The sequence below is a fragment of the Urocitellus parryii genome, chromosome 7 (genome assembly GCF_045843805.1).
Source record: "Urocitellus parryii isolate mUroPar1 chromosome 7, mUroPar1.hap1, whole genome shotgun sequence".
NCBI classification, from domain to species: domain Eukaryota; kingdom Metazoa; phylum Chordata; class Mammalia; order Rodentia; family Sciuridae; genus Urocitellus; species Urocitellus parryii.
The window spans coordinates 151,842,363-151,869,456 of record NC_135537.1 but is presented as its reverse complement, the minus strand read 5'-3'; the positions used below and the strand labels follow the sequence as shown (position 1 = coordinate 151,869,456).

The window sequence follows — 27,094 nt, the reverse complement described above, 5'->3', positions numbered from 1 at the left end:
TGTGTATCCGTCCAGTCCTGGTCTTTACTTGGTTGGTAGGCTACTTTGTGTACAACCAGAGATATGAAAAATTGTGCTCTATATGTGTAATATGAATTGTAATGCATCCTGTTGTCATATATAACAAATTAAAATTTAAAAAGAATACAAACAAAACAAAAAAGAAATGAGGAATACAGATGAAATACAGGAACACAGGAGCTGGAAATGGCAAGGTAAGGGGCTGTCCCATAACTTCCAGAAAGAATACAGTTGTGTTGGCACCTTGCTTTTAGCCAGTGAGATCCACTGTTAGCTCTGAATTCCATCCCCTGAACCAAAAAATAATAAAGTTGTGTTGGTTTAAGCCAAAACAAACAAATAAATATTGATCCAAAGTTAAGAAGATACTACTGAAGCCTTTTTTTGTTTCTATTTCCTTTCCAGCAATCATTTCATCCAAGAAATAAAAGTCTTAGGCTCTTCTTGGTTTCTCTCTAAGCCATAAATGAGTTTACTATCTTCCTTCACTTCTATTCCTTTTCCATTTCATACATTTCCCCATATTCATAGCCAAACTTTGGAAATGAGCACTGAGGGAAATGGAAGTGGATTTTGTGTCTTATTTGAGCTGTGTGATCCCTGGGAACAGGCTTTTCACCCTTTTATTTTATTTTATTTTTATTCCGAGAAAAAGTAAAAAGAAGGTTCATTGTTTTTCTAGCAAAAGAGAAACACACAGGAGTCCTGTCCCAAATGCTGTGCTTCTCCCATCAGCAGGCTTTTAAAGAGGTGATGTGAAGGCTACATTCCACATGTTCTGTTGGAGTTGTAATTTGTTTGTTAATTTGGGAGATAGTCATTTCTGAGATCTTCTGGTACCATCCCCACCATCCTATGGTAGGTGTGTGCTCAGAGACGGGTAACTCTGCCTAGGATGGGGAAGTAAGGTAATCCTGTTTCCCCTGAGATTAGGGAGGAGCATGGAGAGAGGAAGAAAAAGAAACACATCTATTTAAAAAATAAGTTGCAGTGGCAGAGTAGCAAGGGTCATATTAAAAGCATAGAGTGGACCACTGGGACATTTCCCCACTGTCAATTCCTATTTTCCATTTCTATGGAAAAATGGGTAATGACCTCTCCAAAACTGCTTCCTGCTGAAAGGGGTTGAAGCTGGGGGGGGGGGAAGTAAACCAAAGTCCTTCTTCTCTATCGGGTGGGGTGTGGACAGTTGAGGGCATTCAGCATCAGAGCCGTCCAGAGGTCCACAGTGGCAGATGGCAAGTGAGTGGACAAGGCAGACATAGGGCGAGGATCATGCAAATGCCCAAAATTGTTGCGAGTTTCCTGAATTCAGTTTCCTTTTTCTCAAAGTGGACCATGATGGAGCAACCTCTACTGTTCAGGGACAGAAGGTGGGAGTGGGTTTTTCACTTTTTTGCACTAAAATACCTGATGATATTTTTCACCTTCTCCAAATGATCTGTTCTCAAGATAAAATATCTGCACTTCCTTGATTGTCCCATTGGTATTAGTTTCCTGACTCCACCATCCTGGTCAAGTCTTCGGTCATTCACTCTTGTTCAGCAACATCTCCCTCTTAAAATGTGATGCTTACAATATGATGCAGCTGAAATGGGTGTGTGCATTCTTTAGAAAACAATAGCTACATCCTTTGAAATATAGATAAATAAGATGTTTGGGCTGCAAATAACAGGATAATCAAATGACAGCAGATTTGATAATGAGAAAGTTATCATTTCATGCTAATACATGACTAGACAACAGGAAATTTCAAGTTGGTTATTTAGTAGCTCAAAAATGTTAGGGCTTCTAGTGGGTTGTTCTACAATTCCTTACTTTTCCCCACATGATGGCAATATGCCTGCCAAAGCTCAGGAATCATATATTTATATTAACATTCATTCAGAGAGCTGAGGATATAACTCAGTGGTAAAATGGTTACCTAGCCTACACAAAGCCCTTGATTCAATCCCCAGTTTCACAAAAATTAGAATTAAATTAAATTAATTTTAGAAGGAAAGCACTTATGTACCTTTTCCTGTTTATTGGGAAAGAAAACTTTCTTAGACCATGTCAGTAGAATTCTTACATGACTTAGTTGGCCAGCATCGTCATATGGTCATCCCAGTCTATAAAGGGGAATACAAAGGTGAATATCTGATTATTTTAGCCAGGATGAAAAAGAAATAAAGCATTGGGAATGGCAAACAATAGAGTCTGTCAGGTAGTTTTAAGCCTTTGGCAGCAGGAAGAGATACAACTGGCTGTAAGAGAAAATCTTGACAATGAGAAAATTCTGTCATGTAGAGGGGTCATAAAATCAAAAGCCTAGTGAAGCCAACAAATAACATGAATAAGATTAGTGGGCTCAGGGGCTGGGAAGTGCTTATGCAGGCAAAAGAAAACCCCACTCCTAGTTCTCTCCATCAACCCTAATGCAGAATTCCAATATCTGAGCCCTTACAGAAAAACCAGAAGATTCTATTTATAGATCACTAAACAGTTCCAGGACATCTTTCCAAATTGGCACTCAGAGATCTTTTGGAAAAACAACAGACCTGAGCAGCCTTTGTGAGACCTACAGGTTCTCAACCCTGATCATGCATGAAGTGCTTCCAGTCAGCATTTTCAGGTTTAATTTTAAATGTTAGCCAGAGACTATCAGACGGATGAATAACAATATAAAAGATATAAGGTAGACACTAACATCAACTTAAAAGATAGTAAAACAAAATTTAAAAGCCCAAGAAACTGAAAAAAATGAACTATAAGAAAACAAAAATAATATAAGTAAAAGAAGAAAACTTAAAAAAAAGATTTTAATTAACTTTCATTTAAAAGTAATTGTAGATTCACCTGAAATTGTAAGAAATAACAGAGCTCTCATGTTCCCTTGATCCAGTTTCCTCTGATGGTAACTACTATTAGCTGAATGTCTGTGCCCCACCAAATCCACAAGTCGAAACATTAATAGCCCACGTAATGGTATCCTGGTTGGTGATTAAGACATGAGGGTGGAGCCCTCATGAATGGGATTAGTGCCCTTATAAGAGAGACCTTGGAGAATTCCCTCTTCTTTCCACTACATGAGGACACAAGGAGAAGTCAGCCCTGTAAGCCAGAACCTTCATAAGATGCCTGATATGTCAGTGCCTTGATTTCAGATATCCCAGGCTCCAGAACCATGAGAGATAAATTTCTAGCAGTCCAAACAGGCTGAGACAGATATATCTTGCAAAACTATAGTATCATATCACAACCAGGTGATTAACATGAATATAGTCAAGACAGAGAAAGGGACACTTTGAAAAAGCTTTAACAAAACAAGATTCACGAAATAAGATTGCATTTCATAAAGGTATAATCAGGGAATGAGAAAAAAATTCTTGGAAATTAAAAATCTGGTTTGTGCCATACTGTTATTTTTCCAAGATATCCACATTGGCACCTTCCATTCAGCAAGCTCTTCCTCACAATATGATGCTCTCATTCGTTTCATTTAGAGGTGGAATCTTCATTTCCTCACCCAGAAGAGAACTCTACTTAAGAAGTTACATCATTTTTACATCACATCAAGTTTATAATTCTAGTTAAATTGAGTTTTTTTAAAATCAATTCCTCATAATGAGAGCATCTATGGGTTTCCTGTACCAACTACTATATTAACGAGGGTAATAATTAACATGTGAAGAATGCAAGCACCTTATTGCTGGTGCAAATAGAATTGGATATGAGTGGTGAATTAACTGTGGTGGTCTGTTGGCAAAAAGAAGAACGTGGTTTATGGGGTATTAAGTTTCTGTTGTAGTGTACAAACAATTTCCTACCTATGACTGCCTAAGATCACTTCAGTTTAAAAGAAGAAGAAAGAGAAGAAAGGAAAATCAAATCATTTAGCTTGACAAAGCCACGGGAGAACTGTCCATCATGCGGATGAGCAAGTTAGAGGTTCTCAATGTCCAGTCCCTGGAACAGATGCACCAGTACTTACAGAAAACTCGTTACAAATGCCTTGGGTTAGTAAGATTCTTAGCCTTACCACTGACTTGCCAAATGAGAAAGTCTGGGCTGGGCACGCCAGTCTTTTAACAAACCTTCAGGTGATTCTTTCAAGAGTAAGAATCAATGATTTAAGAAATAGTTTCTTCTAAAACTACTAGAGAATCCATTTCTTTGGAAGATGGCCTCATCCTTCTGGATGTTTTCCTGCAAACTCCACATTCCCAAAATCTCTAAAATTTCCAGTGTTCTTGGTACTCTGGGTCCCTAAGGAAGACCTCTCAAAGAGTATATGTTTTGAGACGTATAGAAACTTTTTAACAACTCCCATTTCTCCCTTGGTCCCAGTGGTAATTAGCCCAGCTCTGATTCCTGAGCCCTGTCCAATAGTTCTTCCCAAGGTTATTACCACTTCCTCTAGGGCCCCATGGTTGAGCATACACATGAGGAATGGACAGGGCTGGGAAGCTGCAGCTACAGCAAAGATCTCCAAGATAGATGTAAGACCACAAAAGTCCCATTCTGGGCTGAAGGAAGGTGCGAGGACAGAGTTTGCTCACCTGCAACATCTGCTGGAGGCCGGGAGTAAGAAACAAGTGATATAAACTTGATGTGAGTGAGTCTAATGTGTCAGGAGAGAGCCAGGAAGTACAACAGGTAGAATATGTTGTTAAAAACAGAGGCTCCAGCTTACCACAAAAACAACCCAACGTAGAATTGGCCCTGGGATTTTAAGGGAAGATGCAAAGAGCAATGGAAAAAAAGAGATGAAGAAAATCAACTATGAAATTCTCCACCTAGCCATAATTTTTTTGTCACATAATTAACTGCTAATACATTACGTTGGTAAATTTTTTAAGGAATTACTAAGTGAGAGTTGTTGAACCTACTATGTTATTGAATTTCTAATGTAATTAAGGCAGACAACAGGAAAAAATGGTAAGTGCTAAAATGGAGGTACTTGAAAAATATTATTGGAATTCAGAGAAAGGAATAATTAATTCTGTATGGGGGAAGGAGTCAAAGAGAAGAAGGTGGTATCTGAGGGCTTTTAGGTTGAAAAGACAGCAAAAGGTATTTAAAGGATCAGGAATTATTACCAAAGATATGGTAATAACTAAATAGATGGCATATGTAGAAAATATGAATTCCTTAAGCAGTAATTGGTGACAAGGAATACTGTTTAGAAAGGTATATGGAGGGAATATTTTATTACTTCCTATGGAATTCTGAGAGGGAGTTGCACCCACATGTTAATGTATGTTTTTCTCGCCTGGTTCTATCCGTAAAGCATTTGAGGTAACTCAAAGAGTTTGAGTTTTAAGCTGTGAGCACAAAATAATCATTAAAGATTATAACAAGAAAGGAGCATGGTCCAACCTGCACTGAAACATCTCCTGGGCAGCTGTGTAAAAGGAGAACTGGAATGGAAGGGAGCATATGGAAGTGAAGGATGAGAAGAGAATTACCTCCAGGAGAAACTAGATTGTGATGGTCCAGGGGAGAGAGGGTGGGGGAGACTGAGACAGGACACGGGGTGGGAGACCACTTACTCCATACTCTGTCAATGTCTCTTCTCCTCCATGTGCTTCTCCAAATGGGCCCATTCTCTCCCCAGCGCCAGTATTTCCCCTTCCCCACCCTTTGCCTGTCCTATATCACTCCATTTCCACCCTTTAATCTCCTTTACTGCATCTATTCCCATTTCTCTTCATTCAACTTCTTCCTTTTTGTTCTACCCTTAGATTCAGTAAATCTTCTAAAGTTGCTGTCCTTTCAGAAGAATTCAGTCACCTTCAGGCAATATCCATCATCTGTTTCTTAATGCAGTGAATTCTCTCCCCCATCTCTCTCTTTGCCTCCACAATGTCCTGTGGAACCTTACAAAGTAAGTCATACCTATGTTGGGGACTGGGAAGAAACTGGGTAACCCAGGAATCCAGCTGGGTTCAGAGGTTCCTCCACAAGGACTTGGACATCCTATAATTATTCATATTCTCATTGAGTACTGACTATGACAAGAATGGACACATAAGGGTACTAATAAATTGTGAAATTAAGACCCCAGTCTCTAGGACCTTATGGTTGAACTGTGGAGGAAAAGCAGGCGTGTGAAAGCTCTTAACATTTTTGTAAAATATTTATTTTTTAGTTATAGGTGGACATATAAAATATCTTTACTTTATTTTGATGTGGTGCTGAGGATCAAACCCAGTGCCTCACACATGCTAGGTGAGTGCTCTACCTCTTAAGCCACAATCCCAGCCCCAGCTCTTAACATTTTCATGTGTTAAATGTTGTGTCCAAATCTTAGAGACTGGAAGGAGGGATGGCTTCAAACTAGGAGTCTTAGCAGAGGAGAGGAATTACTGCTTATTATGCCAGGCATCATTCTAGAGACTTTATATGTGTCCCTCCATGTAAGCCCACAGAAAATTCTATAAAGAAAGCCTTTTTGTTCCCACCTTATAGATGTGCAAGCTCAGATCCTGACAGAACAGGGAAGATGCTCAGTCTGATCTCAAGGAAATGGAAGACCTGAACCGGACTCCAGATCTGCCTCACTCCAAGTGTTTTCCTATGACTATTTCCATCTTTGAAAGGCAAGTTATGCATAATTCTGGATGACTCTAGGATAGCTCAGGAATCTGTATGCCAACACCCACGTGGGAACCCTTCAGGGACAGAGCAGCACCAGGTATCATGGTCTGCATATGAGAATGTCCATCAACGACTTTGTCTGAGTCCCCTGAGCCTTCACAGGGCAAGTAGTGACTTCGAACATCTATGTCTGGGTTTCGTTTTCTTTAGCTGTATGGAGAAGACACCATGGGACCACAGAACCTCACCTGGGTGTCAGATTTTGTCTTCCTGGGGCTCTCACAGACTCAGGAGCTGCAGCCTCTCCTGTTTCTGCTGTTCCTATTTGTGTACGTCACCACCGTCGTGGGAAACCTCCTCATCATTGTCACAGTGACCTCAGACTCCAAGCTCCACACACCCATGTACTTCCTGCTCCGAAATCTGGCTGTCATAGACCTCTGCTTCTCCTCCGTCACTGCCCCCAAGATGCTGGTGGACTTCCTCTCTGAGCAGAAGACCATCTCCTTCCAGGGGTGCATGGCTCAGATCTTCTTCTTCCACTTTCTGGGAGGCGCCATGGTCTTCTTCCTCTCAGTGATGGCCTATGACCGTCTGGTGGCCATCTCCCGGCCTCTCCACTATGTCACCATCATGAATGCTCAGCTCTGCGTGGGACTGGTGGGGGCAGCCTGGATAGGAGGCTTCCTCCATTCCATCATCCAGTTGTCCCTGATGCTCCCCCTGCCCTTCTGTGGCCCCAACATCCTGGATAACTTCTACTGTGATGTTCCCCAGGTCTTGAGACTGGCCTGCACGGACACTTCCCTCTTGGAATTCCTCATGATCTCCAACAGTGGGATGCTGGATGTCATCTGGTTCTTCATCCTTCTGACCTCCTACTTGGTCATCCTGGTGATGCTGAGGTCCCACCCGGTGCAGGCGAGAAGGAGGGCAGCTTCCACCTGCACCACCCACATCATCGTGGTGTCTATGATTTTCATTCCGAGCATTTACCTCTATGCCCGGCCCTTCACCCCCTTCCCCATGGACAAGGCTGTGTCCATCAGCCACACGGTCATGACTCCCATGCTCAACCCTGTGATCTACACCCTGAGGAACCAGGAGATGCAGGCAGCAGTGAAGAGATTAGGGATGCACTGGCTGGTTTGTAAAAAGGTGTAACTGTGGGTCAATCACTTCTCTTTGACCTGTTCCCTTTGTAAAATGGAGAGAGAGACACTATATCTGCTCAACTCATAGCCTGTGTTGGGAGAATCATCTTTTTAGTGATGTGTGTGTGTGTGTGTGTGTGTGTGTGTGTGTGTCTATGGACTTTGACACTGAACAACTTATTCAGTTTTTTAGGAAAAAAGGATGCTTTCTCTTTGTGGTTTGTGCTCTTGAAACAATGAGAAATGTTGGAGTGTTCCCCTCAAGCACAAGGGGCTCCAGGCCCCCACTCTACATGCTCTGCCTGCTTAGGCTCAGGCATCCTGCCAGCCCCCAGAGGGGCTTCTCTCCATCAGGTCACATCTGTGCCCTTAGGAGCTTGGCTGGTAAGTCAGACCCCTACTGAGGGCCCTTTCCTGAGCACCATGATGCATTGTTTTTTCTTTATTTCAACATTAAAAATGAAGTCCCAGGGCTGGGGCTGTGGCTCAGTGGTAGAGCGCTCGCCTAGCCCATGTGAGGCCTGGGCTGACTACAGCAAGGACAAGAAAACACGCACATCTGCTGCAGCCATTCCTGCTGGATTCCAGCGCTGCCAGGGCTCAAGTTACTACAAACAGCAGCACCCTCCGAGTCATATGGCCCTTTGAGCCTTCTCACTCATGACGTCATGAATCGACGCAGGATCTGCCTTGTCTGCAAGGCCACAATTCCCCTACTGTACCCCAGTCTCTGCTCCTGGGAATCCCCAGTCTGATGGAGGAGGTGGGGTAACAAGCTCTCATAGAAGGCCAAGGCAGGTGGGAGGAGAGAAGGGAGGGGCGCTTGCCTTGGCTGACTCCCCAGTCTAGACCTATGACCTCTCATGTTTTGACCCTTCTGCTTCCTGAACCTTCCTGCCCTTTGGCGAATTGATTAGCAGATCAGAGAGGTCAAGCTCTTTCTCAAGAGGCAGGATGGTGCTGGACCACCAGGTAGCTCTCCAAAGCCTGTTTCCTCCAGGCTTCCTAAAGGCAGAGACTCAGAACTGCCTCCCTCAAGGGGTCAGTCCTCAGCTCTGGAACACAAATATATACAAATTCACATACATGTGCACAAACTCCTGGTCCATCCTAGACTCTGCCTAAAGTGGAGCCTCGGAAGTTTGAGACAGGCCCTTTCCCGCTGTGCAGGTCAGTATTCTCATCATTAGAATAAAGCCAAAGACCCCACCACCAGAACCCCTGAAAACGGGAGCAGAGGCAGGCCTACCAGGCCCCAAGCCCTGCTCAGACCCCGCTGTCTGGATGGGGCGGTTGGAGCAGAGCAGATAAAGAGATCAAATCAGGCCTGTGGCCAGCAGCTCCCCTGTGGCTGGTGGACGGTTCTTGTGAAAGTGATTACAGAAACTTGAGGTTATCAGCTGGCCAGGGGAAGCTGGGCGGGAAGGTTCAAGTGTACTGAAGCTGAAAGGTGCCCTGGAGGGAGACCTCCTTCATGGTCCAAGGTCTGGATGTGATTCTAGCAGGGCCAGGCCTGCAACCAACTGCATCCCCTGACCCAGGGCTGGCATGGCCCAGAGAAAGCAATGCCCCTGGTCCTGGCAGATGTCCAGGCACAAATCCATCCCCCAACCTCGGAACCATGACAGGCAAGGTCACAGGACATCATCCATTCCACAAATCAGCATCTGGCTCCTTGCCGGGCACTATGTTAAGTGTTGAGGCTACTGAGCCATAAAACAGGTGCACAGCTATTCTGTGTGGACACCCACAGACCTGCAGGGAGCTGGAGTTTAACCAAATCCAACCGCAGAGACACGAGTATAATTACAATGATGTGAACTTTGAGGAAAGGAGTTGGAAGCCTAGGGAGAGGAAGACCCCACCAACTGCATCATGTCTGGGGGGTGGACCAGGAAAGGGTCCCTGTGAATGAGACCTGGACACTCAGAAGGAGTCGCCAGCAGAGGGGGAAGAGCCCTCGGGGTTGAGACCTGGAGGAGGAGGGGGTAGGCCCGTTCAGGAGCCGAAAGCCAGTGGGTGTAGGGGGAGATGAGATTCGGGGTGGGAGCCAGATGGTGACCCCCTTAGATTCCTTTCCTAGGAAAAGCTGCTCAGAGGGACAGGAGAAGCCAGCAGAGGGGACTGGATGCTTGTAGAGCCAAGTCCCTCAGAGCCTCACACTCCCACAACCCTGGAAGGAAGGGGGAACCGTCGAGGGGCTGTCTCTAGCCACAGCCCCTAGTCCCCGAGGACACCGCCCAGCTTCCTCTGGCCCTCTTTTCCCTGGTCTCCAAGCAGACTCGCCACCTCCTGGCATCCCGAGAGTGGCCTTTTTCATGGGTCTGTGTAGGTGTCCTTGGCTTTTTACTTCACCCTTTTCCCTCTTAGAGGAAGAGCTCACCTCTGAGACTCCCCAACTTCTGAGGTCCCCATGGCCCAGCAGTGGGTTCTGGATACCACTTGCTGAGGGAAAAGCTCACACAGGCTCCCAAACACCCAACCCCATGGGGTGCCCCACCCGCCCTGTCCCCAGCATGTGGCCTCCGTGCTCAGTGGGTTCTTCATGCTCACAGCCCTTGAGCAGCACCCACTCCAATCACCCAGAGCTCGGGCTCCTGTCTCTTAACGTGCCCTGGGGGACCACCTAGTGCCCACCCTAAAGCCCTCCCATCTCTACATCACCTCCATTATGGCCCCCACCCTCTTCCTCACCCCATCCCCCTGGCCTATTGGGGTCAAGACCCTGGGCGTGGCCCCACTGTCCCCTGGAGGTTTGGGAAATCCCAGTGGCTGTATAAGGTGACTTTTCTTCCCTTCCAGGTGGAAAGCATATGTGAACTCCTGGAGTTAAGTACACTCTCCTGTTTGTCCTACAGCATTCCTGAGCACCAGCCCTGGGCCTAGCCTTGTGCTGGGTGCTAGATATACAACTGCTGGCAAAATCAGGCCTGAGGTCCCCAAGGTGCTCGGCACACGTCCAGGGATGGACCAGGTGACAGTGTTCCTTCGGTGCAGCACAATATGGGCTGAGGAGGCATCAGTGTGGGATGCCCTGCAGCTGAGACAGAATTGGGGGTCTGAATAGGAAAGGGCTAAGGAAGGCTTCCTGGAGGAGGTGACAACCCAACCCAGGCGAGAAGATGAGTAGAAGTTAGTCTGACAAGGGGACATGTACAAGGACCCAGAGGTGAGGGGAAGACAGTGTATCAGGAAACTTTAGGGAGATCAAGCTGGAGCGTGGAGGCTGGTGAGAAGTGGGTGGAGGCTGGAGAGGTCCTGCAGGCCTGGGAAACCATGGAAGGATCTGGGGATCCCTGGCAGCTGCTAAAGAGATATTGTGCGATCCCACAGAGTGACCCAGCCCAGATGGGGCCTGCATGGCGGATTCCAGTACAGCATGAGCGGCCCGTTCTCCCTCCAGGTGCTCAGAGTCCAGTGCTCCCTTCCTCCCTCTCCCCAGGGACCCAAAGTGTGTGTGTGTGTGTGTGTGTGTGTGTGTGTGTGTGTGTGGTGGGGGGTGGCTTGAGGGGATGGAAGGACTTAAAAGCCTCCTGACTTGTCATTTAGTGACGGTAAATGAAAGGGGCAAGGGCCGGTGTTGTGGCTCAGTGGTAGAGCACTTGCCTAGCATGCGTGAGGCACTGGGTTCAATCCCCAGCACCACATAAAGACAAACAGATAAAATAAATGTATTGTTTCCATCTACAACTTAGAAAATGTTAAGCAATACTTTTTTAGAAAACAAGGTGTGTGTTGTCTGTAGGGAATTTGCTCACCACACAACACAGATGGAAGGACAGACTGTTGACTACGATCACCACCGGGTGGCAATTCTAAATAATTTTAGTAATAAAAATTCTCCTTCTCAACGAGAGCTTGGGTTGATCTATAGTCCCCCAAATTGCTGCAATTGGTAAACCATGCAAGCTTCAAGTTAGTGCATTTTTATTGCACATCCTTAATAAGCACTGCCCTCTATATAGAAGTTAATTCAGATGATTCCCAATAATTCAGTGGCTTCCACAGCTACGTGTATTTGCTTTGAGAATAACTGCTAATTGTCCAAAAACAGGCAGGCAGGCTTCAGCCACAGGTCCCAGGTCCCGCCAACAGCACTGTGTATTCTGTTTAAACAGCTGATGTGATATAAACAACGACGACACAGAGGTTGTAATGAACACTGTGGTTTTAAATTGTATTTAAAACAGTGAATGAGTGCAAACTGTGGAGTATTTTTAAGCGTCAATCTTATTTCACTCATTAAATGTTTACTGAGTTTTTTTTTTTTTATAACTCTTATTTATTTATTTTTTTATGTGGTACTGAGGATCCAACCGAGGGCCTTGCACGTGGGAGAAAAACCAAAACCCCAGACCCCTGAATTTTAATCATATCTCAAAGATTGAATTTATTCTCCTCTTTATAATTGTTCATATAAAAACTAAAAAAAAATCAAGAAAATAGAAACTGTAATTATAGACTTAAGTATTAAAACTACCACTATGTAGGTGTTTTTCTTTTATTTAAAACTATTTATATAATTAAAGTGTTACTTCAATATTTTTTAAAATATAGTTTTTAGATGTTGATGAACCTTTATTTTATTCATTTATTTATATATGGTGCTAAGAATTGAACCCGGTGCCTCATACATGCTAGGCAAGCACTCTACCACTGAGCCACAACCCCAGCTCTATTATTCTTTTTTTAATAGTGTAATATCTTTAGTTGTATTTTTTATTGGCATGATTATATAAACAAAGTCCAATAAAAGAAAATTCACACATTTATTTTCTGGCCATTATTATTACTTTTTAAAAAGTATGGTTGTTTTTTTTTTTTTTTAGTTGTAGATGGACAACTATTGTCCTCAAGGAACAATACTTTTATTTTATTTATTTATTTTTATGTGGTGCTGAGGATGGAACCCAGCACCTCGCACGTGCTAGGCAAGTGCTCTACCACTGAGTCACAACCCCAGCCCCAACTATAACTTATTTCATTTAATGGAAGATAATACATCTCCAGAGTCATACTCTTGGTAGACACTGGGCAAAGCTAATCCTGGAGGGAAAACTTTCACTGAGGTCCCAGTTAGCATGAGAAAAAGCCCATGTGGAAGGGCAGAGGGACTATGGCCCCTCTTTTGGTCCCTGCATGTGACTGGCCCTGAAAAAGCACATGTCAAAGCAGACCACGGTGAAGACCTGGCTCCCTGGTGAAGGCCACACAGTGGGTGCCAAGGCTAGAGGGGGGCCTCCATCACTGTCCTTGTGCTCAATTTCCAGTGCCCTACTTCAGAGAGACAGGGACAACAACCCTTGCTTTGGAGGCCTCCCTTCCAGGTGACCAGCCCTGAAGGGTCTGCAAAGCCCTAGCACTCACTGCACCTACCCACTTTCAAGTTGATGGCAATTCCTGCCCTTGGGCAACAACCTCAAATGAGCTCAATCAAGGAAACAACAAAGCTTATTCAGCAACACTGTTGAGCACCTGCTTCAGACCAGGCACCACTGGTGTCAGCAATTCACACTGATTCTCCTAAGGACTCTACCAGGTAGACCACAGAAAGACCTCCATCTGGCAGTATGGAGGTGGCCTCAGGCTTGCTTCAGGTGTTGACAGCGTAGTCATCTCTCTATACTGACCTCATTAGGCTCCTGGTGCCTAGTACTGCGGCTCAGGCATCTGGCCTAGTCAGTACCCTGCCCACATTAGAAATCAGAGAGGGCTGGGGATGTGGCTCAAGCGGTAGCGCGCTGGCCTAGCATGCGTGCGGCCCGGGTTCGATCCTTAGCACCACATACCAACAAAGATGTTGTGTCCGCCGAGAACTAAAAAATAAGTAAATATTAAAAAAAATTCTCTCTCTCTCCTCTCTCACTTTCTCTTTAAAAAAAAAAAAGAAATCAGAGAGATCTTATTAAAAGAAAACATGAGGGCTGAGGATATAGCTTACCTGGCAGAGTGTTTGCCTTGCATGTACAAGGCCCTGGGTTCAATCCCCAGCACCATTAAAAAAAAAAAAAAAAAAAAAAGCAAACGTGAATTTAATTGCAGTTTGCCCGAAACTGGGAAAGCAGCTACCCTGCCTCTGCCTGTCCTACAGGAATGTTACAATTTATAGCCCAGAAATATACATATGCAGATTCAGCCAGGCTGTGTTAGATAGAGGTCTGTTACAATTCTGGTCTTTCTTTCTTTCTGTACTGAGAATTGAGCCCACTGATGCTTAACCACTGAAACACACCCCTAGCCCTTTTTTCTATTTTATTTAGAGACAGGGTCTCACTGAGTTGCTAAGTGCCTCACTAAGTTACTGAAGCTGGCTTTGAACTCACAAGCCTCCTGCCTCAGTTTCCCAAGCTGCTGGGATTATAGGCCTGCACCACTGAGCCCAGGACAATTCTGGTTTTTCAAACTTTGCTGGTGTCTGCTCAGGCTTTGGGGCCAGTTCCTCAGTTTTCATGCTCAGCATGAGGAGACTGACTCATTTGCTGAAAAACAATTTTACAAGAAATTGGGGAGTTGAGGCTTTTAATTTCAAAGGGGGCTCTGTTACAAAAAAGGTGAATTTTGTAGATAGAAGGTCAAGGTGGTCAGCACCTAGGATCAGGGTCCTGTGAGAGGGCAGCAGTTGGATGAAGGATCCTTCAATCAGGCCAGGAGGCCTGATTTTTCTTTAGCCTTGCTGTCTGCACCTTTGCCTGCCAGTCCTGATGCGAGGGCCCAGCCCCAGCAGCACCCCAGAACCTGCCTCCATAGTCTGCCTGTGCAGGGCTCCTCAGTGGGCCCTTTCCTTCTGCTTTCCTCTCATCACCACCATAAGCAATCCACAGGTCAAAATTCCCAAGACATTGGCCAACATGGTAGGTAGGGCTGCGTCTAGGACCCAGGGTTCTGACTTGGGCTCATAGCTGTGGCCAAACCCTTGCACAACTCAATATTGCTGAATAAGTAGAAAAGCAGAGCTCACTCTGAGTGCAGAGACCCTGGGAGGAGGGTGACCTGGGCCTCAGACACCCCACCTGGCTCCAACCCAAGGCATCTGGTCTCCTGGGGACAAGGGAGGTGACCCACGGTTGAGGATCATGCTACAATCTTAAAGAGCTCTCTCCTACATTAGGATCACTGTTCTGTCTCACAGATTTGGAAACTGAGGTCCAGTGTGTGTAAGGGGTGGTGATTTACCCAAAGTCACCCAGTGGGTCAGCAAGGAACCCACTGCACTTTCAGCACCTACACAATGACTTTCCATGCAGGCCCTTTGTCATAGGTCAGGGGCTTCTGCTGAAAGCAGGAGATAAGATCGGGGGGGCCTGGAGCTTGTGAAAGGAGTTGCCAAAGCAAGTGGCTGTGTCAAGAGCAACTGCTGAGGCTGGTGTCGTGGCTGTGGGAGGAGGGGGCAGGGAGGGCACTGGGCAGGTTGAGGTGGAACGGGGAGGGCGGGAGGAGACAAGGATGATGGGAACCCTTGTGGGGTTCTGGAGCGAGTCCAAGGTCCACATTGAGTAAAGAATGGACATGTCCACCCAAGGAAGGGCCAAAGGCAAGGCAGGCAAAGACAGAGGTGTGAGAGGAATGGGCCCTCAGGGACAGACTGCCTGGAGTACATGTACATTTAAGCTTTGGAAGTGGGGGTTCCCCCAAAGCCACACTGCTAGTGATGGAGCCAGACTGAAACTCAGGACAGTCTGAGCCACAGCAACAAGCTACCTCTAGTCCAGCCCAGAGGAAGCTAAGAATAACCCAGAACTGCTGTGTGCAGAGGAAACACCTGGAGAAGCCTAAAGTCCTGCAGGTCCTCAGCTCCCTCACCCAGTATTTTACCTGTGACATTTTACTGGGACCCCAAATAGCCCCAAGAGGTATTTCAAGCTTTGCCTCAGCCATCACTGCCCCCTCCCAGCCACCTTGGAAGGACCTGATAGGGCTGGAAAGGTGAGGGGAGGAGTCAAATCATTGATCACACATCATTCATTCACTCAACAAATATTTACTTCTGAGCACCTACTGAATACCAGGACTTGTGCTGTGTTGGGAGGGGGATACAACAGTAAGGTAGACCCCAGGTGGGGAGGAGAGGAGCCCTTCCAACCATCTAGCCCAACTCCCATTTTAGGATGCAGAAATCGAGACCTGCAGAGGGAAAGTAACTCGCCCGAAGGCCCTCAGCTAGTGAGTGACGGGGCCAAGTCCAGTCCCCTTCTGAGGCACACTCCTCCTCAGTCATCCTGCAGATATGGATTAGGCAAGACCTGTGTCCCAGGCACTGCTCCTGGCCCTGGGAGAAATGCATCCCTTGACTCAGGTGGATGCATCCCTTGACTCAGGGTCAGGTGGGGTGCAGTGTTCCAATGACCCCCCTGGAAACCAGAGGGCTCAGAGCTCCACCCAAGGGGCGGGGCTCCCGTGGCCCAGAGCTGTCCTCCCCACCCCAAGATGGAATATAAAAGCCCCTTCCCAGCTACTTCTGGAGAAGAGCAGGAGTCAGTGAGAGGTCACCTGGGGGTCCTCTGGGCAGGAAGGGATCAAGGGACACCACTCCCACCCTGTTGAGGCTGAGGGTATCTCTCACCCAGCTGTGGCTGGAGGTCTCACCATGGAGATGCGGCTGCTCCTGGGCCTGGCTGGGGTCCTAGCCACACTCATCCTCCCTCACCCCGGTGACAGCACTGTCTCAGGTAACAGCCCCTTGGACAGCCAAGGAAGAGGGACAGTCTGAGGGGAGGGGAATGGCGGAGAAGCATGTGGATGTGTGGGGTCTTCTGGCTCCTTAGACCTTCAGTCCCCACCCCTTTGAACAGCCACCCCCAGGGCGGTGGAGAACTCGCTCCTTCAGGACTGCATAGCAGAGGCCAAGTTGCTGGTGGATGCTGCCTACAATCGGACCCAGAAGAGGTGGACCTGGGTCTGGGGGCTGCCTGGGCCTGGGAGGGTCAGTGGGGCAGGGTCGTTCCAGCCATTCATCTCACCCAACACCCACCCCTGGGTGCCATGGGACTGCCATGGTTGGTACAGAACCTCCCTCCCTTCATCCTGGTCTGCCTGCCCTGTGCTGATGACTCACCCTCTGGGCTGGGGCTCTACTGGGTGGCTCTGCACCTTCTTCCAGCCCTCCCTCCTCATTTCCCGGGCAGCATCAAGCAGCGCCTTCGCAGCGGCTCTGCCAGCCCCATGGACCTCCTGTCCTACTTCAAGCAACCCATAGCAGCCACCAGGACAGTTGTTCGGGCAGCTGATTATATGCATGTGGCCTTAGGGCTACTGGAAGAGAAGTTACAACCCTGGACATCCAGACCCTTCAATGTCACTGGTACTATGCTCTCCATTGAACCCCCAGGGCCTGCACTGGGCTGGAGGTAGAAGGAAGCCAGGATTAGAGGCGGGTGCACAGCCCTGGGGAGGAGGGATGGTAAAGGGATGGAGCAGGCCAGCTCAGAAAGGAGCTAGGACTCCAGACTCAGGACTCCTCCCACTTGTCCTCCAGATGTGCTAACGGAACATCAGCTGTACCTGCTGTCCCGGGCCACTGGCTGCGCTCCTCAGGACCAGGCTGAGAAGTGCAGCAATAAGTACCGCACCATCACTGGGAGATGTAACAACAAGTGGGTGCCAGGGGCCACCTTCCCCGCTGCCTTCCTCCATGTCCCTGAACCCCACTAATCCCACCCATTCACGGCTACAGGAAGAGACCCTGGCTGGGGGCCTCCAACCAGGCCCTGGCCCGCTGGCTGCCAGCTGAGTATGAAGACAGACTGTCACTCCCCTTCGGCTGGACCCCTGGCAAGAAGCGCAATGGTTTCCTCCTCCCTCTTGTGAGTCAGGGTGGAGGGTCTGGAGGTTGCTTCATCTCTTTTAAATACAGGGAGTAAAACAGCCCAGAGTGAGGCAGACAGGAATCAAACTCAGAGTTTCCTGCTCACCACATGGGGGGCTTTGGACAAAAAAGATCACTTCCTGTGTTTCAGTTTCCTCATCTATAATATGGCAGAAAATGCTGCCTCAGAGAGTTAGCACAAATATTAAATAAAGTCATATAAAGACATGTCTCTTAATCTTAGCCATAACAATATTAATTGTTTCTTTTCAGAGAGACTTAGTGGCAAAGTATCTTGCTAAGCATAAAGCACTATACACCTTAATCTGGTTGAATCTGTTTCATGTTTATCAATTTTCCCTTCATATGTCAAAATGACAGTCTGTCATCTATCCCCCTATCAATATCTTTGTAAATTTTTCTTCTATTGATCCTTCCATCTATCTAGCCAGTTCTCTCTTTTTTATTTACCCCCTTAAAACCAGTCCACACATCTGTGAGTCAGTTCTATCATCTACCGGTCTATACGTCAATCTAACAATTTACTCTATTTACCACTGTGTAAGAGTTGGTGAGTCTGAGTCACTGACCCTGCCCCTCTCCTTCTCTTTACTGCTGGGCTTCTCAGGATTTAGGCCAGAGACCAGAGTTCTAGGAATGATGGCCACGACAGGGAGGGCTACATCTCCTGGGACACAGGAGGACAGGAGAGTTCAGGGCAGAAGAGGAGGAGAGGCTGCATCAGCTCCAGCAGGGGGCGCTGCTGCCCTCACCTGAGTCTTGGGTTGGCTCCAGCACCTTGTAGATGAGCTGTCCAAGCCCCTTGCTGACCTTATTTCCCCACAGGTCCGGGCTGTCTCCAACCAGATTGTCCGCTTCCCCAATGAGAGGCTGGCTTCTGACCGGGGCCGGGCCCTCATGTTCATGCAGTGGGGCCAGTTCATTGATCATGATCTGGACTTCTCCCCTGAGTCTCCAGCCAGAATATCCTTCACTGCAGGCGTTGACTGTGAGAAGACCTGTGCCCAGCTGCCCCCATGCTTTCCCATCAAGGTACTCAGGCCCCTGTGGAGGCCTACAACTCAGGCAGTGGACTGCAGGTGGGGATCTGAGAGGCTGAAACCCCATCCTGAAGGAGCTGGGGTGTAATCCAGACCCCAAGAAACACAGCTGGGCATAGACCAGGGTGGCAGTGGGCAACGTGCCAGAAGGTCAGAGCTCTATGGAGTGACTGATTGGAGATAGGCCTCTGCCATGGGGCTGATTCCAATAGCAGAAACTTCTACTTTTGGAAGCTCTTAGGGTCTCTTGGCTCCTGTCCTTCTCTCCTCTGGGTGGTCCAAGGGCCCTGCAGCCCTGGGCACCTCCTGAGTGGGCTGGGAGCAGGGTTCTACCCTTCAAGCCAGAAGGCAAGGAAGATGTGGGGCATAGGCACGAAAGAAAGAAAGAAAGAAAGAAAGAAAGAAAGAAAGAAAGAAAGAAAGAAAGAAAGAAAGAAAGAAAGAAAGAAAGAAAGAAAGAAAGAAGGAAGGAAGGAAGGAAAAAGAAAGAAAGAAGAAAAAAAAAAGAAAGAGAAGAATCTAGAATCCAGGGAGCAGACAGAATCTCTGCTGGAGTGGAGGGGGACACAGTACTTCCTGCTGTCACCTCACTCCTTCCTTAAGCCCTGGTGCAGGTACCTCCTCTGCAGAGCTTTCTCAGGTCTATATCAAGCATAGCAAATGCCCCTCAGTTTGGTTACTTAGCTGTGCGTGTTTGCACTGCACTGTCAGTTTCCTGCCTCCCGCACTAGGATTTTTGCTTGTTTATTTTGGTACCAGAGTTTGAACCCAAAGGCACTTAACTATGGAGATGCATCCCAAGCCCCTTTTATTTTTATTTATTTATTTTTATTTTGAGACAGGGTCTTGCTAAGTTGCTTAGGGCTTCACTAAATTGCTGCGGCTGGCCTTGAACTCGTGATCTTCCTGCCTCCGCCTCTCCAGTGGCTGGGATTACAGGCATGTGTCACTGTGCCAGGCCTGTACTGAGTTTTTAGACCTTCATCGTCTCCAAAGCACCTGAAAAGAAAGGAGCTTAGGAAGTGTCTGTCCAGCTGCTGGGTATTAAAGGAGCACAGGCTGAACTGTCAGAACTAAATTCTAATCCCATCTCTCCTGCCAAATGGTTGTCACATCCCCCCTCAGAGAAGCTCAGTTTCCCCACCTGCAAGAGGAGGCTCTAAATAATTTCAAAAGCCTCAAGCGTTCCTAATCTTTTGTGACTGTGATAAAAATTTTGCTAAGGACACTCCAACTGAAGCAGCGGGAGTCTGAGGGAGTCAGAGGGAGTCAAGGAGGGCTTCCTGGAGGGAGGAGTTTCGAGCAAGGTTTCCAGGGAGGTGGTGACCAAGAGGAGCGAGCCGGTGTGACTGACTTCTCTTCCATCTCAGATCCCACCCAATGATCCCCGCATCACGAACCAGCGTGACTGCATCCCCTTCTTCCGCTCGGCACCCTCATGCCCCCAAAACAGGAACAAAGTTCGCAACCAGATCAATGCGCTCACCTCCTTTGTGGACGCCAGCATGGTGTATGGCAGCGAGGTCTCCCTGGCCCTTCGGCTCCGCAACCGGACCAACTACCTAGGGCTGCTGGCGGTCAACCAGCGCTTCCAAGACAATGGCAGGGCCCTGCTGCCCTTCGACAACCTGCAAGACGACCCCTGTCTCCTTACCAATCGCTCTGCACGCATCCCTTGCTTCCTGGCAGGTTGGACTTGGGGGAAGATGATGTCTTGGGAAGTCGTGGTGGGAAGTGGGCTAGGGGACTTGGATGGGGACCTCAGTGTTCACACCATATATCTGAGTATGGTCATCAGTCAGTCAGTCAGTTGGAAGGAGTCCCTTAGCCAATCCCTGTGTGTATCCAGAGCTCCCTGATCGACTTTCCAGAGATGAAGGACTCACTCTATATACGCATCACAACCTATTCCCAGGCAGCTCCACTGGCTCTAAGAAGGGTTCCCCTTATTTTGATCCAATATCTAGACCTGTTGCTCTTTGTCTTGCTTCTGGAACCTCAGAGAAGAGCCCCTTTACTTACCTGAAAGGACCTGTTACTTACACATAGATATTTTTCTTTTCTAGGCTAAATTTTCTTAGTTCCCCACCCACCCACACACTTATTAGACACTGTGGCCTGGTCCTTCCTCTGGATGCATACTTTGAACTCTCCTCCAAGTCTTTGCCCCCATGTGTGTGGTTGTAATGATCATGGAATTGTTTCCAGTTATTCAAGATATTCCAGTGGGCCATCTCTAAACCTCACAGCAGCTCTGAAACACAGAAACTATCACCCTCATGTTACAGATGAGAAGCTGAGAGTTAGGGAGGAGAAGCAAAGAGTTTCCAATGGCAGCGCCCCCACAGGTAAAGCCAGTATAGTTCCCATGTCTCTGCAGTCTCCTCTGGCCCACTGCTTGCCTCAAGGCCAGTGGCTCCAGCTTGCCTTGTAAGAATTGTACATTTGTTTCCTCCAAGAAGCAGTGTGTACATTCATAAGAAGTCTTTGTTACTCTAACAAGACTTTTGCTACAAGGCTTTGTTTGAAGGTAGCAGATGACTGAATTTACTTGTTCTGGTCTGGGTAGGGCTCTGCTCAACTCTCCCTTTCTTTCTCTTTCCCTCTGACCTCCTGGGGAGAGCAACATGTAACCAAGTCCAAAGATGGAAAAAGATACAGCCCTTGGTAGAGCATATGCAGATAGCTGCAGATAGACAGGCATGCAGTCCCAAAGTCAAGGTTCCCTGAGGCCTCCAGATCTCCCACCATCGCTGTCCTGGGCTATGAATCTGGTCAGTTTGTACATAGAATCATTAGGCAAAGGTCTCTCCATTTGAGAACAAGTAGCTGCCTTGTGCTCCTCGCCTGGCCCTAACCTCTCCAGCCACTTAGGGACCCAAGACCCCACTCTGCTCCCCCTCCTGGGCTGTAGTACTGGGAGGAGGGTGGTGGTCAGTGAGGAGCCTCATGGCAAATCAAGGAAGATGGAGTGAGGGCAGAGCTAGGCTCACTCCATCTCCCCAGACCCCAGACCTCCATCTACCCTTGCACAAAGACTCTCTCTGGGCAGGGCTTTGGCAACTCTGAACTTGGGTTTTTCAAGGTGATTCTCGATCAACTGAAACCCCCAAACTGGCGTCCATGCACACCCTCTTTGTGCGAGAGCATAACCGGCTGGCCACCGAACTGAGACGCCTCAATCCTCGCTGGACTGGAGACAAGCTGTATAATGAGGCTCGGAAGATTGTGGGGGCCATGGTCCAGGTAGGGGACCCTGGGTTCCAGCATCCCCCAGAAAACAACCTGGCCTGAGGCGCAATCTGAGGGAGTGGCTTCCACCTTTCTCAGCACATGCTTGGGGATGTGCCTTGATGGGGGTAGGGGGTGGGGGTGGGGTGTGGGAAGGGTGGGTCTGAGTGACTGGGGTTGGGAGGTACCTCTACCATGGGTTCTGCTGCTAATTAGTTATGACCTTGTCCATGACACTCAACCTCTCTGGCCTTCGGTATCTCACCTATCAATGGGAAATTAACATTGCCAAATTTGACATGATAATCATAATGACTTGCTATGTCTGAGCAACCCTTTGAAGGCATGAGTCCCTCTGAAGGCCAGATGTAGACTGGGCAGCCACTCAGGACACATTCTTTGTATGTCTTCTCTGCCAGATCATCACCTACAGGGATTTTCTGCCCTTAGTTCTGGGAAAGGCCCGGGCCAGAAGAACCCTGGGGTCCTACAGAGGGTATTGCTCCAACGTGGACCCACGCGTGGCCAATGTCTTCACCTTGGCCTTCCGCTTTGGCCACACCATGCTGCAGCCCTTCATGTTCCGCTTGGACAGCCAATACCGGGCCTCAGCACCCAACTCCCGTGTTCCACTAAGCTCCGCATTCTTTGCCAGCTGGAGAATTGTGCATGAGGGTGAGGCTTTCCTAGGGCAAAGCAAGAGAGGGTGGGAAGCACTCCCTCCCCCAGGTGGGTCCAGCTGACTGCCAGGAGGCCAGGCTGCCTCGAAGGCTGCTGCTAATGTCTCCCCAGGACTGTGGAGAAAAGGCAGGGCCAGCAAGACCCTCAAGCATGGACCTCCCAGGCCCTGAGGGATGAAGGGATTGAGACCTATGTTAGCATGGCACGTTGTGGACCTGCAAGGAGCTCACCATCCCTCTTTTAAGAAGTGGGTTAATCCCTCCCAGCTCCAGCTCCCTCATGTCCACCCACAGAGGTTCTAACAAACATTAGAAAATATGCAACTGGCTTGTGCAGCTCTAGCTAGCTTGGCATCAGGGGCTTCTCAAAGGTTGGTCCAATCAGTGCCGCTCTCACTCTCCGCCACCAGGTGGCATTGACCCCATTCTCCGAGGCCTCATGGCTACTCCAGCAAAGCTGAACCGTCAAGATTCTATGCTGGTGGATGAGCTCCGGGACCGACTGTTTAGGCAAGTGAGAAGGATTGGGCTGGACCTGGCGGCTCTCAACATGCAACGCAGCCGAGACCACGGCCTTCCAGGTAAGGGAATGCCTGTCTCTCCTCACAGGCTTCACTCGGGTATGGGCTGCTCAGGGGGTTCAGAGAAGACCTGGGAGCCTCTTTCTGACAGGAACTGTCTACAGGATGTGCAGAGGTGCAGAGCACCCAAGGCTGAGGCTGATGTACCAAAGCACCCCTGGGAGCCTTTGAAAGCCATCCTGCCAAGTCCTCCCCATATGCTGTAGGGCCTCCAGCTTTAGGTTCACCACAGGACAAGGATTTGAGTGCAGGAGCTGGAAAAAAGGAGATAAGGACTTTCCAAGTAGAGAAAAGTGGTAGATATAAAAAGCAGAGGACTGCTTCAATCGCCACCTCTCTGGAAAGTTCCAAGGAGAAAGGGTACAATTCCAAAGCTATAGAAACTGGCTCCTTGCTCCGGTGGGGTAAAAGTCAAAAAGCCTAGAGGCAAGGAACAAATGGAATAAAATTAAGGCTGCATTAGTTGTTTGATAAAAGACTATACCAGGAAAAAAGAAAGAATAAGCACTTTCTTATATAACTTATTTAGTCCCCCTAATGACCTTGACAAGCAGCTATAACTCCCACATTATAGAGGAGAAAATAAGCTCAGAGACAGCTAAGTATTTGTCCAAGGTAATACAAGTAAGAAGTAATAAAAATTTGAAATTAAATTTCAAATGTCCCCCCTTCTTCCCACTGTCAACCCCATTCAACTCCTTTGGGGAGGCCTTCAGCCACTGCCTTCCCCCTCCCTCCTTCCCTGTCTCCTACCTCCTGTATAGATAGAACCTGAAGCCCCATCACCCCAGCAGATCTTTCATTATGCATGAAGGAGTCAGGGAACTTGCTACTGTCTACTGCACTCACCACAGCAGGCACTCAGTATTTCTTACCTCCTTAACCTTGGGTGCTCCTGACAACTAAGGAGCTGTGGGCGCCCCCTGCTGGAGGCCTGAGATTGCTAGCCACATAAATTGTCTCAGTGACTTTCTGTTCCCCTCTGATATTGGTTCCTTCCATGACATCTCAGAAATATTACCTAGATGGCAGCTCTTGCAGTCTCCTCCCAAGTCCAACACCAAATTTGGAATTGAATGATCTTGATAGTGAAGGGACTTTGGACAGGTCATGATTGCTTGATTTTAAATGACTGGATATAATTAACACACCATAAAAGCACCTCACAGTTTTGGGGGCTCCCAAGAAATATTCAAGCAACAGTGCTGAGTAATGATAAACACTGTACAGTTGTCCTTTGTTTGGCTGGGGAACAGTGTTTCTGAGTTGTAGTTCAACTGATGATATGGAGCTGGTGTTTCTTCAGGTCATGGCAAAGTTACCTCTCAACTTGATTGTCCACAGCATATCACATGGCTTGATCCCGGTGTAGGATCCTGATAGCTGAGAAATCAATGTCACTAGTTTCTGGAAGGTTCTTACATAAAAACCTTTTTAAGAATCGATTGAGATATAATTAACACACCATAAAATTCACCCATATAAGGTACATAATTCAGTGATTTTAGTATGTTGAGTTGTTCAGCCACCACCATGATCTAACATCATGACATTTTTATCACCCTCAAAACGCACTTTGTAATAATGGCTACTCAGTGTGAGGTCCTTTTCTGAGTAGGTGAAATTTATCCACGCTTTTCATTTGTTGGTTTGTTCACTCATTTATTTGCTCATTCATTCATTCATTCATTCATTCTACAAACATGAGTTTTTTATGTTTTGGGTACTGTACCTAACTAATGTACATCCACCCAATAATATCATTAAATGTCAGATTTGCGGTTGTTTTTGATTACAACAGCTCTTTACATTTAGACACATCCCTCAGTCTGATGCTTACAAAGCCCTGCTGTCCACTTGCATTTTAAATTAAAGACAGTGATCTGGTGTTTGAACCACCATGGATCTTCTTGTTTGGCCCAATATTGACTGACCATAGCTGTCTCTGGAGAACTCGTGGGGAAAAAGGTTAATGAGAGATCAACACAGCTGAGGCCAATTCTCTCCTCTCCCACACAGGTTACAATGCTTGGAGGCGCTTCTGTGGGCTCTCCCAGCCCCGGAACCTGGCACAGTTAGGCCGGGTGCTGAAAAACCATGATTTGGCAAGGAAATTTCTAAATTTGTACGGGACGCCCGACAACATTGACATCTGGATCGGGGCCATTGCAGAGCCTCTTTTGCCGGGGGCCCGAGTGGGGCCTCTTCTGGCTTGTCTTTTTGAGAACCAGTTCAGAAGAGCCCGAGATGGAGACAGGTAAGTGATGCACACTACAAGACATCAGCACCAGAGGCAGAGCAGAAAAACATTAGAATTCCATGACTAAACAACAGAGGAAAGGGGCTTCTTTTTAGCTGCATTTCACTCAAGTTCACGAGATCTAAGACTATGAGGCTCCTCCCTACAAAGCTGGGTCCAAGGAACAGAGAACCTGACCTAGCAAGGCTGACATTGCCTAAGTCTCTCCTTAATCCTAGGAGAGACTTGTCAGCCTCACTGTCCTGGGTAGCAGATCCCAGAGACTTAGTGGAAAAGAGCAAAATCTGGTTTCCTTTCGATAAGCTATGGCTTAATAGCCAACTCCATATTTGGATGTGGCATCTGCCCGGGTTCATATCCAGCCCTGGCCACATAAGTTACTGTGAACTTAATACTGGATAATTTATTTAATCATTGAGTATGTTTCTTCATTTATAAAACTTGCAGAAAGTTGTGAGAAGTGCAGGAAATGCTGTATATAAAATACCCAGCACAGACAGGTGCTCATTCTCCCATATCTCTTGACCTCCTGGTAGGTTCTGGTGGCAGAAATGGGGTGTTTTCACCAAGAGACAGCGCAGGGCCCTGAGCCAGATTTCCTTATCTCGAATTATATGTGACAACACCGGTATCACCACCGTTTCGAGGGACATCTTCAGGGCCAACATCTACCCCAAGGGCTTTGTGAGCTGCAGACAAATCCCCAAGTTGAACCTGTCAGCCTGGCGAGGCAAATGAGGCTTCTGCAGGTAAGGGGAGGTCTGGGAAGGGTGAGGCCCTCATGTCCATCCCTGGATGGATAGCTGAGTTCTTTCAGGCCTTTAAGCAGAAATAACAAAACTTGTCATTGGGACAGGGGACTTTTTCCTAGTGGCTTCCCAATGTGCTAGTTTCTGCACTGATGGTCAATCTCAGAGCCTAGGACTTTGGGGGTTAATTATGAAGTGTCCTCAGTTTGGTCACTAATGCCCTAAAATGGCACATTCCTGGATGCCCAGTAAATTCCTCACTTATCCAATTCTGCTGTTTCCACAGGAGTTTATGACAAGCCCCCAAACCTCGGAGACAAGGGGATGGGGACAATCATGATTCTTTCCACCCTGGAGCAACTATTTCCTGCTGGTGCTTTTGATGGCGACAGCTCAGAGCTGGCTTCATTGGCTGGGAGTGAGTTGGTGTTCTTAGTGGTAATGCACCGACTCACCTTGGGAGCCTCTTAAGTATTATGAATCAGTGCCACAAGCTAGGACTTGTGGGTCAAGCCAGGAGGCCCTGAGGTCCTGGCAAGAGTCAGCTGGAGGGTTCCAGAGTTTTCTTCTGTTTTCCCCACCACTACCACCATGGCTTGGAGACCACACAGTCGCAGCATCTAGCCACCCCACAATCCCCTGTATGCTACAGGCTCTTCTCTGCTTCAACCAATAAAACTGCTGAGGGCAGGGGCTGCTGTCTCTGTGTTGGGCTGGGGAGGGTGAGGACTCAGTCCTAAGCTTTGCCCAGATGTTGAAGAGGAGCACTCCTAAGATGCAAGCTGGCACTCATCTTGAAGTCACTCCTAGAGGCTGAATTAAGAGAGCTGAAAGAAACACTATGGATCAGGGAAAGAAGGGAAAGGGGAAGGGTGGAGGCATTAGGGCGCCAACATTACAAATAGCTCAATCAGGCCGGCAACCTGAGCAGAGAAATAGCCACAGAACTTCAGTCAATATAAATAGTTTTTAT

The 27,094-nt window shown here is 47.6% G+C and overlaps 2 protein-coding genes across 2 annotated transcripts; both read left to right on the top strand.

Moving 5' to 3' along the window:
• The first annotated feature begins 6,831 nt into the window (after positions 1 to 6,831).
• Or4d2 (olfactory receptor family 4 subfamily D member 2) lies at positions 6,832 to 7,767 on the top strand. The gene has a single exon (XM_026407362.1). It carries the CDS (start codon positions 6,832 to 6,834, stop codon positions 7,765 to 7,767), a length of 936 nt encoding a protein of 311 aa, XP_026263147.1.
• An 8,580-nt stretch (positions 7,768 to 16,347) lies between these two features.
• Epx (eosinophil peroxidase) lies at positions 16,348 to 26,162 on the top strand. Its single transcript, XM_026407351.2, has 12 exons — positions 16,348 to 16,423; positions 16,547 to 16,640; positions 16,880 to 17,055; positions 17,230 to 17,347; positions 17,428 to 17,557; positions 18,406 to 18,612; positions 19,991 to 20,309; positions 21,706 to 21,866; positions 22,271 to 22,526; positions 22,942 to 23,112; positions 25,132 to 25,369; positions 25,909 to 26,162. Exons 1-12 carry the CDS (start codon positions 16,348 to 16,350, stop codon positions 26,108 to 26,110), a joined length of 2,148 nt encoding a protein of 715 aa, XP_026263136.2. The 3' UTR covers positions 26,111 to 26,162.
• Positions 26,163 to 27,094: the final 932 nt, after the last annotated feature.

Coding starts and splice junctions, on each gene's coding strand:
- Or4d2 (XM_026407362.1), top strand. CDS start 6,832: ATGGGACCACAGAACCTCACCTGGGTGTCAGATTTTGTCTTCCTGGGG.
- Epx (XM_026407351.2), top strand. CDS start 16,348: ATGCGGCTGCTCCTGGGCCTGGCTGGGGTCCTAGCCACACTCATCCTC. Junction 17,558..18,405: donor ATGGTTTCCTCCTCCCTCTT/GTGAGTCAGGGT, acceptor ATTTCCCCACAG/GTCCGGGCTGTCTCCAACCA. Junction 18,613..19,990: donor CCCCATGCTTTCCCATCAAG/GTACTCAGGCCC, acceptor CTTCCATCTCAG/ATCCCACCCAATGATCCCCG.